We start from the raw sequence: 17928 nt of genomic DNA, 5'->3' as shown, positions 1-17928 counted from the left end.
ACACGTAAAGAGGAAAAGTAATAGAGACATATGTGGCCTCAAAGCCAACGTTTGTCAACCCCTGTGTTATGAACTCCAAGAAATGCTATTTTTGAGTCAAAGAATGCGAACGTTTTTTGAGGCTTTGACTGCGCTCTGCCAAATTGAGGAAACATTGAAGCAACTTCTGCCCTACCCTGGCCTGGCGTGGCCACTCGCCAGGCACCTGCCCGGGGGCACTGCCCCAAAGGTTAGCAAGTGCCGCCCCTTCTTGTGTTCTCAACCTGGAGCTGCAGAGCCGTGTAAGTTTTCACTTCCCTTAAAAACAGCGCTGGCCGTTTCCTTCCTTGGCTTGACTAATGTACATTTCTGCCACTAAAACACAACAACAGGGTGTTTCTTTCTTTGTAAGACCTCTTTACTAAAAAGGATGGCACGCTCTCATCTTTTATGTATATTAGGCAATTTTGATGATTTTTTACTTACCTTTAATTTTATTTAACGGGTCTTTTTGACGAAAGAAGTTAAAAATTCTATAGTCAAGTCTGCCACTTTTCTAATTTTGCCCTTAATTTCATGCTTACTTGGAGATTAAAAGCAATTCACTTATATTTTCTTTCTTTTAAAATAATTTTTTTTTTTTAATTTCAGAGAGGAAAGAAGAGGGAGAGAGAGAAACATCCATGATGAGAGAGAATCACGGATCGGCTCGGCGGCCTCCTGCACGCCCCGCACTGGGATCCAGCCTGCGAGGGGGCCTGTGCCCTGGCGGGTGGAACCGTGACCTCCGGGTTCCGCGGAGCCGGTGGGCAGGTTTTCAGCACCATCGCCTCGCCCCGGGCTTCCGCCATTTCTCGGGTGGTTGGAGAGATGCAGGTGAGAAACCAGCAGCTGGAACTAAAACAGAGCTCTCCCCTCTGCAGACAGGGCGCCCTCGCCCAGCCCAGGTGGGGGCCCCCCCGGCCCCCCACGCCCGCAGCAGCCTCGCCCGCGCACCTGGCTGGGCCTGCACGTGACCATCCCTGGGTGTGCGTGGCGGGGCCCTGGGTAGTGGGGGCCATGCAGGGTGACAGGCAGCCTCCCCCCTGCCCCCCCCCCCGTCCCCGCCCTTCCCCTCCCAACTCTGCTGCCCGCCCCCCAGCCCCGCCCCCACGTGCAGCCTCCTCCGGGGCACTGGGTGCCGGATGGAGGGGCTCCGGAGAGGGGGTCCCACCCAGGACCGCTCACCGGCAGGGTGGCGAGGCCCACACCCGAGGGGGCGAGCACCCCGAGACTTAGCATTTCCATTAGAACCCGGGGACCGGCCGCCGGGCAGGAGGTCCCCTTCCCCGCGGCCCCCCCCCTGCCGGGCCCAACCCCCCAAAGCGCCCAGAAGCGGGGGCTTTAGAAGCGAGCTGGGCCCGGCCGGCGGGGCGCAGGGGTGGAGCGTGGACCTGGAGGCAGGAGGTCACGGTTCGTTCCCGGCCAAGGGCGCAGGCGGGGGCCGCCGGTCCGCTCCCCCTCCCTCCCTCCCTGACACCAGTCATTGCAGATTAAAACTAAACACAGCGAACGGGCAGCCCCCGGCAAACTCCCCACCCGGCTCCCCGCTGACCCCGCGCCCCGCTTGTGACGCCTGCGGGCGTGGGCGCCCCGCGCCCCGGGAATCTGGGCGGCGCCACGCGGTTCCGGCCGCGGCCCGGGGAGCGGGGAGCGGGGAGCGGGGAGGAGGCGGAGGCTGGCGAGCAGCCGGGCGAGGCGGCGGCCCGGTCCCTCCCCTGCGCCCTCCGCGCCCTCCGCTCCCGCCCTCCCCGGCGGACCCCGCGCCGCCACCTCTCGCCGCCCCTCCCCCGCCCCTTCCGTTTCTGGGGCGGCAGCTCCAGGCCCCGCACCCGCGGAGGCAGCGGGTTTCCTCCGCGCCCTCGCCGCCGGCTCCCCCTCCCGCCCCAGCAGGCGGCGCTCCGGACGCGGACGCAGGTGAGTGGCCGGCCTGGGGCTCCGGTCCCCGCCCGGCCCGCGATGACCCCCGGGACCCCCGGGTCCCCGCGGCGAGGCCGCCCGGTCCCGGCAGCCAGCGGGCGGAGGAGCCCCCGGTCCCGGCACCGGGCGAGCGGAGCGGAGGGGGAGCGGGGCGCCGGTTTTTACGGGTCCCTCCTCTCCGGGGCGGAGGGGGGAGCGGGCCCGGATGGCGGGAGCGGGGCGCCTGTTTTTACGGGTCCCTCCTCTCCGGGGCGGAGGGGGCAGCGGGGCCCGGATGGCGGGGTGGGGGCGCGGCCGCCAGGCGCCGGCTCGGCTCTCGCTGCGCGGAGCGGGGTCCAGGCCGCGCCCTGACCCCGGAGGCGGGACGTGGGCACCGGGCTGTGCTGGCGGAGTCCAGGCTCCTGGCTGCGGCTCTGCACCGGGAAGGCGGGTGTGCGACGGCAGAGCTGGGGGCCCGGAGCCGTGGAGGGGGGGGGGGCAGTGGTCCTGGGCGTGTCACCACCGCCACGGGAGCCCGATGAGTTACACATCCGCCGGGAGACGCGCGAACCAGCAGCCAGGTGGGTCGGAGACGGCAGGTTTAGAGCGAGTCTGAAGCCCGTCCTGAAGTTGTCCAGGCGAATGGCATCGCAGAGCAGCGGGCTGGGCTGCGCGGACGGCCCACGGGCCTGCATCCCTCACACCCACGGGCCTGCATCCCTCGTGTCCACGGACCTGCATCCCTCCTGTCCACGGACCTGCATCCCTCGTGCCCACGGACCTGCATCCCTCCTGTCCACGGACCTGCATCCCTCGTGTCCATGAACCTGCATCCCTCACACCCACGGGCCTGCATCCCTCACGCCCACGGGCCTGCATCCCTCGTGTCCACGGACCTGCATCCCTCACACCCACGGGCCTGCATCCCTCACGCCCACGGACCTGCATCCCTCACACCCACGGACCTGCATCCCTCGTGTCCACGGACTTGCATCCCTCCTGTCCACGGACCTGCATCCCTCGTGCCCACGGACCTGCATCCCTCCTGTCCACGGACCTGCATCCCTCACACCCACGGGCCTGCATCCCTCGTGTCCACGGGCCTGCATCCCTCGTGTCCACGGACCTGCATCCCTCCTGTCCACGGGCCTGCATCCCTCCTGTCCACGGACCTGCATCCCTCACACCCACGGGCCTGCATCCCTCGTGTCCACGGACCTGCATCCCTCCTGTCCACGGACCTGCATCCCTCGCGCCCACGGACCTGCGTCCCTCGCGCCCACGGGCCTGCGTCCCTCGCGCCCACGGGCCTGCGTCCCTCGCGCCCACGGACCTGCGTCCCTCGCGCCCACGGACCTGCGTCCCTCGCGCCCACGGACCTGCGTCCCTCGCGCCCACGGACCTCGTGCCGAAGGAAACAGCTTTGTCCCCTTTCCGCGGTGCGTGGCTCTGAAACCCAGGAAACTGATAGGGATGGCGCCGCGCAGTGACCGCAGCGGGTGGAAGGGTGACAGTGGCCCCCGAAGTGCGGGGGAGCGACCTGGTCCTCACCTTCCAAACAGGGACTCTGGGGGAGACAAAGGCAGTGGACGCTTCTTGTTTCAGTGCGTTCTTATTCAGAACCCCTTTCACTTTCTAAAAAATATGTATCTTTATTGATTTCAGAGAGAGAGAAACGTCAGTGATGAGAGAGAATCATTGATCGGCTGCCTCCTGGATCAAGCCCGTAACCCGGGCATGTGCCCTGACCCCGACCAGGAATTGAACCCGTTACCTCCCGGTTCATAAGTTGACACTCAACCACTGAGCCACGCCAGCCGGGCCCTCGTAAAGATTTTTTAAAAAATATACAGAGCAGGTGATAATGGGCGTCCCTGCACATGCCAGGCAGTTACCTGAACAGGCAGCATCCCGATTTCCAACTACACAGTGACCCCAGCTCCCAGCTGCCAGGACCACATGTGCAGTTCAGTGCAAAGGTAGGAAAACCAAACAGAACCCCGCAAACCCCATAACCCCAGGGGTCCCCCCACGCTCCTGATGGCAGGCAGTCTGATCACCATCCGGACTGGCTGACCTCTTCCCTCCAGGCCTCCCAGAGGGACATCCGGGGAAATCTCTGGTCGCTCCCTTCACTCCCCTCCCGAGGAGCACAGCCAGGACCCCGCCCAGCGCGGCGTGGGGCAGCGCGGCCTCGGACTCGAGGTGCTGCTGCTTCCCGTCCTTAGCTGTCCCTGGTTGTGACGGTGACATGAATCACATCGCTCAGCACGCTTCTCTCCTCGGCAGTGTGTCCCCGTGAGGTTCGTCCACGTTGTTGGCCGGGCAGGAATTCTTTCATTTTCACTGTTAATTCCGTGTTGTTATTGACGGTGACCTGGGCCACTTCTCGGGTTGGGTTCCCGCCAGTGATGCTGCTCATACACGTCTGTACTCGCTTTCGATGCCCGCGTGCATCCGTGTCTGCCCGGCGCAGGTCCGCAAGGGAAGCGGCCGGCCCACAGGTTGTGCTCCTGTTCAGCGAAGCGCACACCGCTTCCGGCGTGGCTGAGACAGTGGGTCCCAGCAGGGGCTCCGCACCCACGCGTGGAGTTTTCCGTCTGAAGTCCTATTGCGATGTTAAGTTGCATTTCCCTGATTCCTAAGGAGGCAGACGCTCTCTCCCCGTGCTTCCTGGTCGTTTGATGACCCTCATTTCTGAAGTTGCTTGGAGTTTCCTGCCCGCGAGCTGATCCTGAGAGGGGAGTGGACGTGAGGTGTAGACGGCAGCGGGAAGGCGAGTCGACCCGACGGAACAGCACGTGCCAATGAAAGGCGTGTGGGGAGCGTGAGAGCACACGGACGACAGTGGGAAATCAGCTACGGTTACGAAAATGCTGGATTTAGTTGGAGCCCCGGACGTGACGACAGCCGTCTCTCAGATCAGGGTACAATGACCGCAGAAAGTCCAGGCGGTCCCACACGTGCTGCTGGATGGCCCCGAGACCTGCCTGACCACGTCTCTGAGAGCCGAGCGGGCTGCACACGGGAAGGACTGCGTCTCCCAGGAGCTCCAAGGCGTTTGTGAATCCCTGGAGGTGCTTACGCGACAGCGGCCCTCATGGCTGGGGCCCGCGTGGCTGGGGCCCGCGTGGCTGGGGCCCGCGTGGCTGGGGCGCGCTGGGAGCTTCTGCTGGCCAGTCGCACCTCCCCCCTCCCTGGCCGCTGCGGAAGGTGAGCAGCCTGAGCCGTGGATGCTCCCCGCTCCTCCCGCGGGGCAGCCTCCGTCCCTCGCCCCCTCCCTGAAGCAGCCCTAAGGTGGGGCCCCGGGGAAGGAGGCCGAGGCCTGGGCTGCCCGCCCCCCCCCACCCCCCAGGGCAGGGGGAGCTAAATCCAGCCTTGGGCCCGCCCCTCAGCACCTGCCCACCTGAGACTGCCGGCCGCTGCCCGGAGAGAGGGCACAGCCCCTTCGTGTCAGACGCCCAGGTGTTGCCTGGGCGCCTCTGCTGGCCCTCAGGCCGCCGACAGTGGCACGGCCCCCCACAGGCCCCGGGGCTTCGCAGGCGGGAGGAAGGCCGGGTGCAGGGGGCGGGCAGTGGAGGGGCCGCTGGAGTCCCGGCGGCGTGCGGGCTGCAGAAGCCGTGGTTCTCCGTGGGAGGGATGCCCACGGCGCCGGACCCCCTTCCCTGCTCCGAGCGCTGCTCCCTGGCGCTCCCAGGCCTCCCGCCCCTGTCCCTGCGCAGAGGGCACCCCGGCCCTGGCCCACCGCTCCCCAGCACTGGGCACCCCGGCCCTGGCCCACCGCTCCCCAGCACTGGGCACCCCGGCCCTGGCCCACCGCTCCCCAGCACTGGGCACCCCGGCCCTGGCCCACCGCTCCCCAGCACTGGGCACCCCGGCCCTGGCCCACCGCTCTCCAGCACTGGGCACCCCCGGCCCCAGATCTCCACACAGCGGCCTCACAGAACACCCCCAAAGGGACGATGGCCCTCCAGATCCCACGAGGCCTCGCCCACCGCCTCCACCCGGGGCGTCGCCGCTCCGGAGCCAAGGTTCCGCCCGACGCCCAGAAACTGCGCCATCAGATGTGGCCGCACCCAGGAACTCCATTCCGCTCCGAATCCACGGAGGGCCCAGCCTCGGGGATTTAGTGGGCGGAGAGGGCGGCGACCACGGACAGCGGCTGGCCCCGCGTTTTCTCGGAGGGCGTGGGGCTGGCTCCGGGTTTAACAGCCACCGCTGTCGCCTGTGGGCTCTCGGCCAGGCGCTGTGCGGGGCCTCCCCCAGAAATGTCTCGCTGGCCTCCACAGGGTCTGCCAGGGGCGTACTCTCGCCACTTCACCGGTGAGGAGGGAGGCCCAGAGAGGGCAGGTACGTTACCAGGTGCCACGCAGCTAGTTCACGGCGGGGCCAGGGTTTGAGCCCAGGTTTACCGGATTCCAAAGCCCCCGGCTCCCCACGCTGCTGTTGCTCACACCTGAAGTGCGTGCACGTGATGCGGAGATGACTCGTAAACCTCTGGTGATCGGGCGAGGGGACAGGATGGTCAGGAATTAGGAGAGTTTTGTCTTTGTGGAGCCATGGGGCTTTCCAGAAAAGCCTTCAGGGCCCCCTCCCCGCCCCCCTTTCACTGACCTCCTCCAGCTGAGAGCCTCTCTCCACTGGATGTGAAAGTCCCCCAAAGCGGGAGGCCCTTCTGCGTGACGCCGTGGTGGGTGCACACGTGGTCTCCGACGGGGAGGGTATCCCTCCTCCAGCCTCTCCCGCTTGGACCCGATTCGCAAGAGGCTGTCACGAAGCAGGGCTGACGCGGTGGCTCCGGTTCGCTGCATCCGCGATGACTTGGCGGTGAGAGCGAGCCGTCCCACGTGGGGAAGGCCGCTCACAGTTAGACGGACCACCCACGTGGGCAGAGAGCCCTGCCGAGCTCCCTGCGTGGCCGGAGAGCGGCTGTGCCGGGCTCGAGAAGGTTCTCAGGCCCCGGGTCCGAGAAGGGCATCCCCCTCGAGTTCGTCTGGGGAAGCCGTGGGCCTCAGGAAGCAATCCGTGAAGTGGGGCCACCTGCGTGAGCCCCAATCCCCCGCCCGCCCGGTGCCTTTATAAGCAGAGGAGGCGTACCCGGGGTGTGAGCGCAGCTCGGAGAGGCCGCGGCGAGAAGGCGGCCGTCCGCAGGCCCCGGGAGCGGCTCAGGAGACACCCAGGAGACACCGGCCCCCCAGCGCCTTGGTCCCGGACCCCCGCCTCCAGATCCGTGAGACACAGACCCTGGTGGTTAACCACCCGGTGGTGGCATTGCGTGGGGCAGCCCGAGGAAGCGATGGAAGGGAACTGGGTACTGGGCAGAGCTGAGCCCTCCCTCGCCCGGAGGCCCCACAGCCAGAGAGGGGAGCGCGGGAGGGGGGGGGCGCGGGGGGAGGTCAGTACGCCCGCAGTGAGGCCCAGGTTTTCCTGGGAGGACAAGGGAGGCAGGTGTCAAGTAGCGATTTGCAGGAGTCAAACAGCAGCAGCTGCTCGGTGTGGAACCCACACCTGGGTGTGTGCCTTGACGGGGAGCCGACCCCGACACCTTCGGGGGGACGGGACGATGCTCCAGCCAGCTGCGCCGCCCGGCCGGGGCCAGAGCCCTGTCTTGGGTTGTTTTCCTCTTAGCATGACAGCGGTAACATGGCTCCGTGTTACCTGTTCTTCAGGAACGTGCGTCTGAGGACCGCAGAGCAGTCTACCGCACACACCACCCGTGTTTAAGGTTATTTTCAACCTGCTGCTGTCACCAGCCATCCTCTGGCACTGAATAGGGTCCCTCCTCGCTGACTTCCTCACACGCCTCTAGGCGGGCCTGGCGCTGAGGGCTGGAGGGCAGGGCACCTCCAGACCCAGCTGCTTCCCGCCCCTTCTGCAAGGACGGACGGACGGACGGACGGACGGACGTGAGCGCCACAGGCAGCTCCGGCCGCTGCTTCCCGTCACTGTCCTCTCATCACTGTCGAGGCTGGACATGGTTCTCGGGGTGGCTGACCCATACTCTTAAGAAAATAGCACTTAAAAAAGTTATTTAGCAAACGTGTTTAACGCAAACCAGCTGTGGCAACTAACCATGAACCCCGCCCGCCCGCCCGCCGCACCGGGGGCTCCTGGCGGCTTCTCCTCCGCCTCCTGATGGCCAGGAGGCGGCTTTTAAAAGAGACAGTGGGTGTCCGTGCTGGTTGGCCTTGTGTAACCTGCAGTTCCTTACCCTCCCTGAGCGCCAGGTCCCTCAACCTTAAGGCGTCCTGACAAACCCCCCACAACCGGCTCCTGCTGAGAGCAGTTACTGACGCCTCCCATCCCATGTAGCGCCTCCCGCCTCGCCTTGGAGGGGGAGAGCCGCTCCTCTCCTGCAGGATGGGCCCTCGAGGCGGCCGGCCTCTCCCAGCCTGGAGGCCAGAACTGCTCAGGCCCCAGCAACGCGCGTGGTTTACGTCGCCGTGTTCTCTGAACGGCTCCTCTCCTCGCTGGAAGAGCAGACAGACAGACACAGTGGGGCGTTTTTAGCGGGGAGGGCGGGACGGTGGGGAGGGGGGGCTGGGAGACTGCCTTGGTTGCTGGCCCGGGCGTGGCCTCAGTCTTGCCTCAGTCTTGCGGGACACACAGTGCTCAGGAAGTTGCCCCAGAACTGGTAGGACAAGTCCTCCCCAACCCCCTCCCCCGTCGGGTAAACGCGAGAACCCTGCTTCCATCCCGCAGGTGAGCATCCTAGGTCCCTGCGAGCACTTGGCTTCCTTTAGCAGGTGCCTGCGGCTCCCGTCTGTCTGCTGGGGTTCACACGTAGAACGTAGATTCCCATTCAAACACCTTCTGGCACCGAGAAGTCAGTCCTTGGCCTAATGGATTTTCAAGACTCATATCAATATATTTTTAAATATTTAAAAAACAAGTTTCTGCCTTACTGGTGCTCAGTGGTTGAGTGTTGACCTATGAACCAGGAGGTCAGGGTTCGATTCCCTGTTGGGGCACATGCCCGGGTTGCGGGCTCCATCCCCAATGGGTGTGTGCAGGAGGCAGCCGGTCAGTGATTCTCTCTCATCACTGATGTTTCTCTCCCTCTCCCTTCCTCTCTGAAATCAGTAAAATAGATATAAACAAACAAAAACAAGGTGCCGCCGTTGGGTCAGGTCCGGGTGGGCAGCAGGGGGCGCAGTGGTGGCCGGGAAGGTGTGATCCTGAGCTAGTACCTGTTCACTGTGCGGTGTTCCCCACGAGCTGCCGCAGACCCGCGGCGCCCCCCCCCAGCCTGCCCACCCCCAGCCTGCCCACCCCCAGCCTGCCCACCCTGCCGACTGCCATGCCCACCGTGCTGACTGCCATGCCCACCCCCAGCCTGTCCACCCCGCCGACTGCCATGCCCACCCCCAGCCTGCCCACCCCGCCAACTCTCTCTCCCGCAGGTGGGCGCCCCTCACCCGCTGGGCGGCGGCCCGGGCCCAGCCATGTCTGCGATCCTGCGGGAGCTGCTCCGCGTCTCCGAGAAGGCGGCCCACATCGCCCGCGCCTGCCGGCAGCACGACGCCCTCTTCCAGCTGCTCATCGAGGAGAAGAAGGGCGGGGACAAGAACAAGAAGTTCGCCGTGGACTTCAAGACCCTGGCCGACGTGCTGGTGCAGGAGGTCATCAGGCGGCACCTGGAGAGCAAGGTAGGCCGGGCCGGCCGCAGGGCGCCCGCCTGTGGCCGTGCTTGTCACACGGCCTGCCCCCTCCTGCCTCCCCGGAGGACCGGCACCTCGGGCTCAAACAAACGCTCCGCTGTGGGCTTGAAGCCCCTCGTTCTGACTGTGGCACTTCCAGAATGTTCCCTGCAGGACAGTTTGAACATACAGGAGAACAAATAGGAAATAAAATCAGTCACCATGCTCAGAGCTAGAGAGAGACAGACCTTCCCATTTATTGAGCTTCTCTTTGAAGAAGGAGTTCACGTTCTCGGGAAAATAAGCAAATAGCGTCCCCGACCAGAGAAAACCACAGCTGTTCGGCTCCGTGTTGTTAGAATGTTTCCCTCCCATGTGTGTGCGTGTGCATGGCACATACCACTCATTTCAATAGAAATGAGAAAATACGATTTGATAACTTTACAAAATGGTTTGATTTACTAAGTCTCACTTTCTGACATAATCGTGTATCTAATGCTGTAGAATTCTGGAGACTTACAGTCTATTCTAGTAGAAAAATGTTATTTATAACTAACAGTGATTGTGATTCTAGTTATTTTAAACTGATTGGGGGGCTGTATTCATAAATACTGGTAATCACAACACTAACAGACACTTATAAATGCTTATTGCATGCCAGACACTGCTCTAAAGGCTTACTTAACTTCTCAACTCTTATAACAATTTTATGAAGAACTAGTTGTAATCCCGGGGAGTGGGTGAGAAAAGACTGGCACAGAGAGGTTAAGTCACTTGCCTGAGGTAACACAGCAAGCGGATGGCCGGGCCAGTTTTGAGCACAGGCCACCTGGCTCCAGAGTCTGTGCTCTGCCTTGCGGTGTGGCCTTCTATAGGATCTAATGATTACATCGTCAGGAGGACAGAGCACTATAAAGCATTGGACTAGTTCTCTATGAAATGCTCCAATATAGGAATCAGGAAGAATCATTCACTCTCATCATTGATGTTCCTATCTCTCCCTCCCTCTCCCTTCCCCTCTCTCTAAAAATCGACAAAAACATTTAAAAAAGAGAGAGAACCATTTAAGTGAATTCCTGACCACAGGAAGGAAGAACAGCCCTTTGAATCCTCTACGAACTGCACTTCTCCGTGCCCTGCGATACCTGCCCCAGTGCCTAAATGGGGCAAGTTCCTCTCTGATCCTGATTGAGACAGTTGTGGCAAGGGATGGTTGAGCAACTGGCTTAGAACATACCGGCATTCAGTTTGATGGGTTAGTTTGCCCTCGGCATTAGAACACGTCCAGGCAGGGTTCGCAGAGGAGGTATGTGCCGGGACTTGAACGGATAAGTGAGGCTCACCTTTGGCGAGAAGAAATACCTCTGTTTCCTGACTCGCCTCCTGCAGCCTCAGAAACGGGCTGTAGGCGGGCGGGGAGCTGGGCCCAGCCCTGGCGGCCGCGCCCTGTTCTTCAGGATGGGCTTGGGCCAAGCGGTCGTGGGCGCTATTAAGGCTCCTGGCCGCCTGCGAGTGGCTGAGGCCCGTGTTTGAAGCGCTCCTTGCCTTCGTTCCCTGGGACATCACTCAGATCAGAAGGCAGCACGTGTGTGGAGGGAAACTCTCTTTACTGCAGAGGCAAAGGTTTTGTAAAGCTTCCTGGTCCTACACAGAGAAGGGCCTTACTTAGCTCTATTTTTAATGTTTTTATTGATTTCAGAGAGGAAGGGAGAGGGAGAGTGAGAGAAACATCCATGATGAGAGAGAATCATCGATCGGCTGCCTCCTGCACGCCCCCTACTGGGGACTGAGCCTGCAACCCAGGCCTGTGCCCTGGACTGGAATCTAACCCAGGGCCCTTCAGTCCGCAGGCCAATGCTCTATCCACAAGCCAAACCGGTTAGGGCAGCTCTATTTTTGTTTTAATTCTATATTGATGCATAAATTACTGGTTCATCAAACATTTCCCTTGTTTGGCTGTATCACTTCCTACCCTGAAGGTGAGCGAGACCTCCGACAGGTGCAGGAAACACTTGAAAATGGGGGGGAAAAGTAATGTTATCGTCTAACCCCTTCTAGCCAGTCTCAAGTGAAATCTGCGGTGCTTGATCAATGACGCGAACGTATATAAGCGACGAGGGTGCTATTTAAGAGCAAGAGTTAAAATATTTCCTTTGGAAGCGTTCTAACCCTCTGGCGCGTAAGGAGATAGATGAAGTTTCTAGAAATACTTGTGCAGACTCACCCGCACAGAAGGGAGCCAGCCCTCTCCCGTGACTTGCACTTTTTCTAAGGTCAGAGGAGCAGGGACGTCTTAGCAAGTTAAGTGCCGAGCCACGCTGACCTCGCTGTGTGCTGCTGAGGTGGGTTCTGGAATTGCACATTTCTGAATGTCAGACCCAGTTGTGCTGTTTAGTTTGAAATGGAAGATGGAAACCTGTTCAGAATTGAACATACGTGTGGGGTTTTTACTGTTCTTGCTTTGGTTTGTTGTCATGCCCTCTGCATTGTTCAGTTTCCAGGCTTGGAGGAAAAAATTTCTGGAGAAGAGTCCAATGAGTTTACTAATGCTCTGGGTAAGTAGACCAACCCTCACGTGTCGTCGTAAGTTTTAGTGACCGTATCCTCTCCTAATTTCCAACTTACATTCTAAATGGCTGTTTGGGAGCCTTCCGTGTAAACGACCATATATTCGAATATTAAGCTCCATTCAGAATTCCAGGCCATTTAACTTAGGGCAATAGGGTGTCTTAGACGTAATCTGTGGCATTTAAGTAATGTATGACTTAGCCTTTTTTAAAAATATATCTTTATTGATTTCAGAGAGGAAGGGAGGGAGAGGGAGATAGAAACATCAATGATGAGAGCGAATCAGTGATTGGCTGCCTCCTGCACGTCCCCCACTGGGGATCGAGCCCACAACCCGGGCATGTGCCCTTGGCCAGAATCAAACCCGGGACCCTTCAGTCCGCAGGCTGACACTCTATCCACTGAGCCACACTGGCCAGGGCTTGACTGAACCTTTTGGAAAGTTGAGTGGTCCTTTGGGAATCTAATGGGACTTACAGGTGCCCCAGAAAGATGTGCTTCTTCTCAGCGGGGCCGACAATTTCAGGTCCAAGGTCTAAACTCAAAACCCACCCATGGACCTCCTGTGATTCTGGCCGTGGGCGGGTCCGGGGCCACGGATACGGGCCTGCTGCCCTCCCCGCACCCGCGTGCGCAGCCTCCTCCCCACCCCGCTGTGGTCCTTTCCCCCGACACCCTGGAGATGCTGTGACTCTGTGTGCGTGTTCCCACCAGGAGAAACGATCGTCTTGAGACTGTGCCCGACGGAGGCGGAGACGGCCGAGCTGCTGAGCAAAGTCCTGAACGGGAACCAGCGGGCGGCCGGGGCACTGGCCAAGGTCGTTCATGAGGACGTGGCCTTCGCCGACCCGGCCCTGGATTCGGTCCAGGTCGCCATTCCACAGGACACTCTGGGGATCTGGGTGGACCCCATAGGTCAGTGGAGGATCTGCTTTCGTTCATTTGTTCTTAGTCATCGTTGGGTGTGTGTGTGTGTGGGGGGGGGCGGGGAGTAGGGAGCTTAGAAGAATACAAACTGAGTTTAGTTTAACTCTCCTGGAAGTTTAACCTTTTGCACTCGGATGTCGAGTGTGACTTGACACGGTTAGCATCGGGAGCAGCTCGATGAAAAAAGCAAGCGAGTGCAAAGGGTTAAAATCTTTACAGTTTGAAAGTGATCAAGAAGAGTCGGGTAGGTGTTATGACATGTTGTTATAAACACATGCATCTGTCACCTGTAACAGATATGTATACGTGTTTGTGGATCTGTGTGGGGGTGTGCACACACACGCGGGCACACGTGCAGAGCTGAGTTCCCTCACCCTGAAGGGCGTCAGGGTCCAGGCTGTACATAGGAGGGAAGAGTGAGTGGGAGCAGCCACACGTCACGGGGCACACAGGCAGTCACGGGGCACACGGCTGCAGCGGGCACCTGCCATGCGGCACCACACGCCGGGTCCTCAGCCGCTCAGAGGGAAACCCAGCCCGGGTTCGGTGAGATCGCTCCCGGTGTGACCACTTCCTGCCGATCCAGCGAAACCAGCAGTCAGCGCCGGTGCAGGGCAGGCAAAGCCCTTAGGACGCCCGAGCGGCCAGCATGGAGGCCCTGTGGACACGTCACCCGTTAGTGCTTTTTCGGGTCACGACTGTGATAGAACCAAAATCTGTAGCTCATTGATTTTTGGGTTGTGTGTGTGTGTGTGTGTGTTTTGGTTTGCTTTCAATATATTTTTATTGATTTCAGAGAGGAAAGGAGTGAGAGAAAGAGAGAGAAACATCAGTGATGAGAGAGAATCATTCATCGGCTGCCTCCTGCACACGCCACACTGGGGATGGAGCCCGCAACCCGGGCCTGTGCCCTGACCTAGAATCGAACCGTGACCTCGTGGTTCATAGGTTGATGCTCAGCCACTGAGCCACGCCGACTGGTTCCCACCTCTTTTGAGGGTTAGAATGGGGGGGGCACAAACGTTCAGACAGTTGCAGTTATTAAATGAGAAGCAAGGAATGCTGCAGGACAGAGTTCACAGATGTATTCCTCCTCATTCTCTCCACCATCGTGGCCTGAACCCCCTTTCAGATTCCACGCATCAGTACATCCAGGGCTCGGCCGACGTGGAACCCAGCCACGGCGTCTTCCCCCGGGGCCTCCCGTGCGTCACCATCCTCATCGGCGCCTACGACCTGCACACGGGGCTGCCCCTGATGGGCGTCATCAACCAGCCTTTCGTGGCGCAGGACCCCGCCACCGGCAGGTAGGGGGCACTCGGGGCGCGTCACGTTTGTGGAATCTGCCGCCTTAGCTTGGCTTGTTGCCAAGGGGATCACTCGTGTGGCGTTCCCAGGACGCGACATACTGGCCGGTCCTGCTGGGGGTCTGCGTGTTTGAGGTCACGCTCCGGTGTGACGGGGGCGGCAGGAGCTTTGAAAGGGAGTGGCATGTGGGCGGAGCTGTGGTTCTGCATTCGGAAGAGAGCAGTCCTGTCCCCTGTTCCTCGAACCCGTTCAAAACCAGGTCGCTGGGACGGTGCCCGCCCTGCCTGCGGCTGCGTTTGGAACGAGAGGGGCTGTGGTTATACTACAGCCCGTGGAACTGGGACACAATTTTAGAAGAAATTCAAAACCCAAATGTGAAAACCACCCAGTGAAAAGATGAGCAGTTCTGGCCGGGATCGGAACCTGCCCCTGGGGTGCCGTCCCCGTGAATGAGGGCCGCCTCGCTCCACCCTCCCGCGGGGCTTCTCGGGGCTCGGCCGGGCGGGCGCCTCCCACTGGCCTGGGCTTTGGGGTCGACTCCAGGGCGCGGCAGGGACCGCTTATCTCCTGGGGGTTCAGTTTTGATTTGTGTTTTCTTTTAAAATCTACTTTGACTGATTTCAGAGAGGAAGGGAGAGGGAGGGAGAGACATCAATGAGGAGAATCACTGATCGGCTGCCTCCTGCCCGCCCCACACTGGCGATCGAGCCCGCCACCCGGGCCTGTGCCCTGACGGGAATCGAACCCTGACCTCCCGGCTCACAGGTCCACGCTCAGCCACGGAGCCGCACGCAGCTGGTTCCGTGTTCTCCCTGCAGTGGGTCAGACTGTTGGTTAGGGCAGCACTGCGCGTGTTTTCCTGAGCGTGGCGTTGCCTGGGCAGCTGAGCTCTGTCAGCTCTGCAGCAGTCACGAGCTAACCTCTGGAGCTCCGACGTTCCCCTCCCCCGCCTTCCTCCCGCGAAAACGTGTTGGTTCTCCCTCCACGGTCACGGCGGGATTAAAGGGCGCCGGGCCTGGGCGCAGGCGTCACCCTGTCTGTGGCTAGACGTGTCCCAAAGCCGTCAGCGGCAGACACTGCGACGGCGGGCGTCCCCCGTGGAGGAAGGACAGGTGCGAGGGCTGTTGGCGTCCGTCTTCCTTGGCGTTCAGTGGCGGCGAGCTTGTGAGTGAGCAGAGAGGAGGGTAAGAGCGGGAGGCGATCCCCGGGCAGAAGCGTGTACAGGACCGTGCACACATGCATGGAAGACAGACGACCTGTGGTCAGCTCTCCCTCTTAGCCCTGAGCTGCCCACGCGGCAGTAAAGCTCTGCGTGTCCTCGAGGCCCCGAACCCCACAAATACGTTGGCATCGCCCCGGGTCGCTGGGCTGATGCCGGAAACGGAGCCGCCCCATCCGCGGCCGCGCAGGCAGCGCCGAGAGGTGACTCGGGAACGAGTGAGCTCCGTGGGGTCTGTCTAGGCTGAAGGGCTTGGGGGTTCGTTACATTAAATACATTTTTCTCACATCGTGAGGTTGAAAGCAGCAGGAATAATGAAAGGCAGATGCGAGCCCGGCCGGCGTGGCCCGGTGGTGGAGCGTGGTCCTGTGAGCCAGGAGGTGGGGCGTGGGCCGGGTGGGCTCAGCCCAGTGGGGGCGGGAAGGAGGCAGCTGATCCAAGGTCCTCTCATCATGGATGTTCCTCTCTCTTCCTCCTGAGATCAATACACATGCATTTAAAAGTTGTAAAAAGCCAGTGGGATCCCCGCCCTGCACTCACCGGAACTTCCCTCCACCCCGACTGCAGGTGGGAAGGACGGCGCTACTGGGGCCTCTCCTACATGGGGACCAGCGTCCACTCCCTTCTGCCCCCCGTCTCCGAGCCGCAGACTGGCCACCCCGGCTCCCCGGCCGAGGACACGGGCCCCCAGGCCGCGGGCGCCCCCCGGTTCTCCGCCGTCATCAGCTCCAGCGAACAGGAGACGGTGCGGGCGGCGCTGGCCCGGGTCTGCGGGGGCCGCGTGCTCCAGGCCGCGGGGGCCGGGTACAAGGGCCTGTGCGTGGTCCAGGGCCTCGTGGACGTGTACGTCTTCTCCTACGACACCACCTTCAAGTGGGACTCGTGCGCGCCCCACGCCATCCTGCGGGCCATGGGCGGCGGCATGGTGGACTTCCAGGGCTGCCTGGCCCGGGGCCCCGCGTCGGGGCGCGAGTGGCCGCAGCTGCTGTACCACGTGGGCAACGAGGGCGCCAGCGGCGTGGACCACTGGGCCAACAGGGGCGGCCTCATCGCCTACAGGTCGCGCCAGCAGCTGGAGGCATTCCTGGGCCTCCTCGCCCAGCACCTGGCGCCTGCGGACGCACCTGCCCCTGCGGACGCGCGGGCATAGACGCCTCTCCCGGCCGTAGAAGCCCAGCTGTGCCCCGGGCCCCACGTCTCTGTCGCGGGAAGATAGCTTTGCCTCTGGGGGGTCAACACGCGCCTCCCTCCCTGGAGGAGTGTTCTCCACTCTGTTCATAGAGATGCTAATTTCTGTAAATAAACCAGTCGAGCAGCAGCGCGCGTGTGCAGTGCTGTCCGTGTTGCCGCCGCGGGGCCTTTACACCTGGAATCTGATGCATAATTTAGCCAAGTTCATGTGCTTTCAGCAGCATTCCTGTTGTAAGAAGGAAAGCCTGGAGCCTCCTCTCCCCATCTACACACACACACACACACACACTCACACTCACACACTCACACACACTCACACACACACACACACACACACACACACACTCACACACACACACACACACTCACACACACACACACACTCACACACACTCACACACACACACACTCACACACACACACACTCACACACACATTCTCACACACACTCACACTCACTCACACACACACACACACTCACACACTCTCTCTCACACACACACTCACACTCACACACACTCACACACACTCTCACATTCACACACACACACACACACACACTCACACACACACACTCACACACACACTCTCACACACACACACACTCACTCACACACTCACACACACACACTCAAACTCATACACTCACACACACACTCACACACACACACTCACACACACACACACACACTCACACACACACACACACACTTACACACTCACATTCACACACACACACACTCGCACACACACACACTCACACACACACATTCACACACACACACACACACACACACACACTCACACATACACACACTCACACACTCACATTCACACACACACACTCACACATTCACACACGCTAATACTCTTACACACACACACCCTCCCTCTCTCCACTCCTCTCTCTCCAACCCTCCCCTAGCACACTCCCCTTGCACACTCCGTTTGGCAGGTGAGACAGGGACCGAGCAGCGGTTTCTGCAGTGTTTGCACGTGCCACACTTGAAGCCAGAGGGAGGCACAGGACTAGCTGCTCCTGGGCCCTCAGTGCCCGGGAACCATGTCCTGGGACCCGAGCCTCCGCTCCCCACCCCTCACCCCCACAGACATCTGACAACAGAGCACAGTCCCGGAGCAAGTGGGAGGCCAGCCTCT

At 61.0% G+C, this 17928-nt stretch overlaps 1 protein-coding gene across 1 annotated transcript; it reads left to right on the top strand.

Annotated features, from left to right (window-relative positions):
- Positions 1–1735: 1735 nt before the first annotated feature.
- INPP1 (inositol polyphosphate-1-phosphatase) lies at positions 1736–16897 on the top strand. The gene is made up of 6 exons (XM_054723141.1): positions 1736–1935; positions 9321–9566; positions 12052–12112; positions 12840–13040; positions 14185–14359; positions 16147–16897. Exons 2-6 carry the CDS (start codon positions 9363–9365, stop codon positions 16727–16729), a joined length of 1224 nt encoding a protein of 407 aa, XP_054579116.1. The 5' UTR covers positions 1736–1935; positions 9321–9362; the 3' UTR covers positions 16730–16897.
- The last annotated feature ends 1031 nt before the right edge of the window (positions 16898–17928 follow it).

The sequence above is a fragment of the Eptesicus fuscus genome, chromosome 11 (genome assembly GCF_027574615.1).
Source record: "Eptesicus fuscus isolate TK198812 chromosome 11, DD_ASM_mEF_20220401, whole genome shotgun sequence".
Classification (NCBI taxonomy): domain Eukaryota; kingdom Metazoa; phylum Chordata; class Mammalia; order Chiroptera; family Vespertilionidae; genus Eptesicus; species Eptesicus fuscus.
Note: the sequence above shows the minus strand (reverse complement) of the source record. Positions and strands in the feature narration are given on the sequence as shown.